This window comes from Trypanosoma grayi (genome assembly GCF_000691245.1).
Source record: "Trypanosoma grayi strain ANR4 Tgr_1934_V1, whole genome shotgun sequence".
Taxonomy (NCBI): Eukaryota; Euglenozoa; class Kinetoplastea; order Trypanosomatida; family Trypanosomatidae; genus Trypanosoma; species Trypanosoma grayi.
In genome coordinates this window covers 1-817 of record NW_008827552.1, presented here as the reverse complement: position 1 = coordinate 817, position 817 = coordinate 1, and the positions used below count along the sequence as shown (strand labels likewise).

General features: G+C 52.8%; 1 protein-coding gene across 1 annotated transcript; it reads right to left on the bottom strand.

The window, feature by feature from the left end:
- DQ04_19341000 (hypothetical protein) lies at positions 1 to 817 on the bottom strand (the record flags this gene model as incomplete). The annotated part of the gene is made up of 1 exon (XM_009317810.1): positions 1 to 817. A coding segment is annotated over one exon (817 nt), but the record flags the coding sequence as incomplete, so codon positions are not given.

Below are 817 nucleotides of genomic sequence, written 5' to 3'. Positions count from 1 at the left end.
CACAGACTCCGCATCCTGCAGCACGACATTTCTGTCTTTACCAGCTGTCAAATACAGTGGCGTGGCCATCAACATCTGCACCTCAAGAGATTCCGCACCCCACAGAAGGTATTGGGAATGCCAGTCATTTGACGTCACACAGAGCCTGTATTCGCCCGGAGGGGGAAGATGAGCGGGTGGCAGCATTCTGTAGCACCCAACAGAGTCAGTGCAGTTTGCAGGGGTGTACTGGCAGTCATTGAAAGAGCGGACCAGCATGTAGTCGGAAGCCACGGTGCCACTCGGGAGGTTGGGTGCAAAAGATACACCCATACCGTAATACGGAAAGAGCGCATCGAAATTCGCCTCGGTCGCACCGATGCGCATGAAGTCCATGCTCTTATTGGTCGTCAGAGGAACGTTTTTTTTCTCAATATAAGAAAACGATGTGATGGCCAATTCCCAACGTCCTGAAGTCGCCCCACTAATAGGCATGAATGTAATGGTATTGGCTCCCGCATCAAGAGTCGCCGGCCAGCCAGGATTGAGGGTTGGGTTGTAGTACGAGGCGGAGAGGTTCAAGCCAATCAGTGTTTGGTCATTTTTAACTTCGCAGGTGTATGGGATGTTGGAAGGACTGAGTATTACGCTGGGAAAGCAGTTCGTGAGTGTCACCAAGGGATCGTCGTCGGCTGCAGGTGTGGCCTTACTCGTTCGGGGGACCACGCCACCATCTGCAGCAGCACAGCAAAGAAACGGTTCAGCCACAACCATCAGTACCAGAAACAACACCTGGATGTCTCTCAACTGCAGCCCCATAGATGCCAGCAGTCTCGTC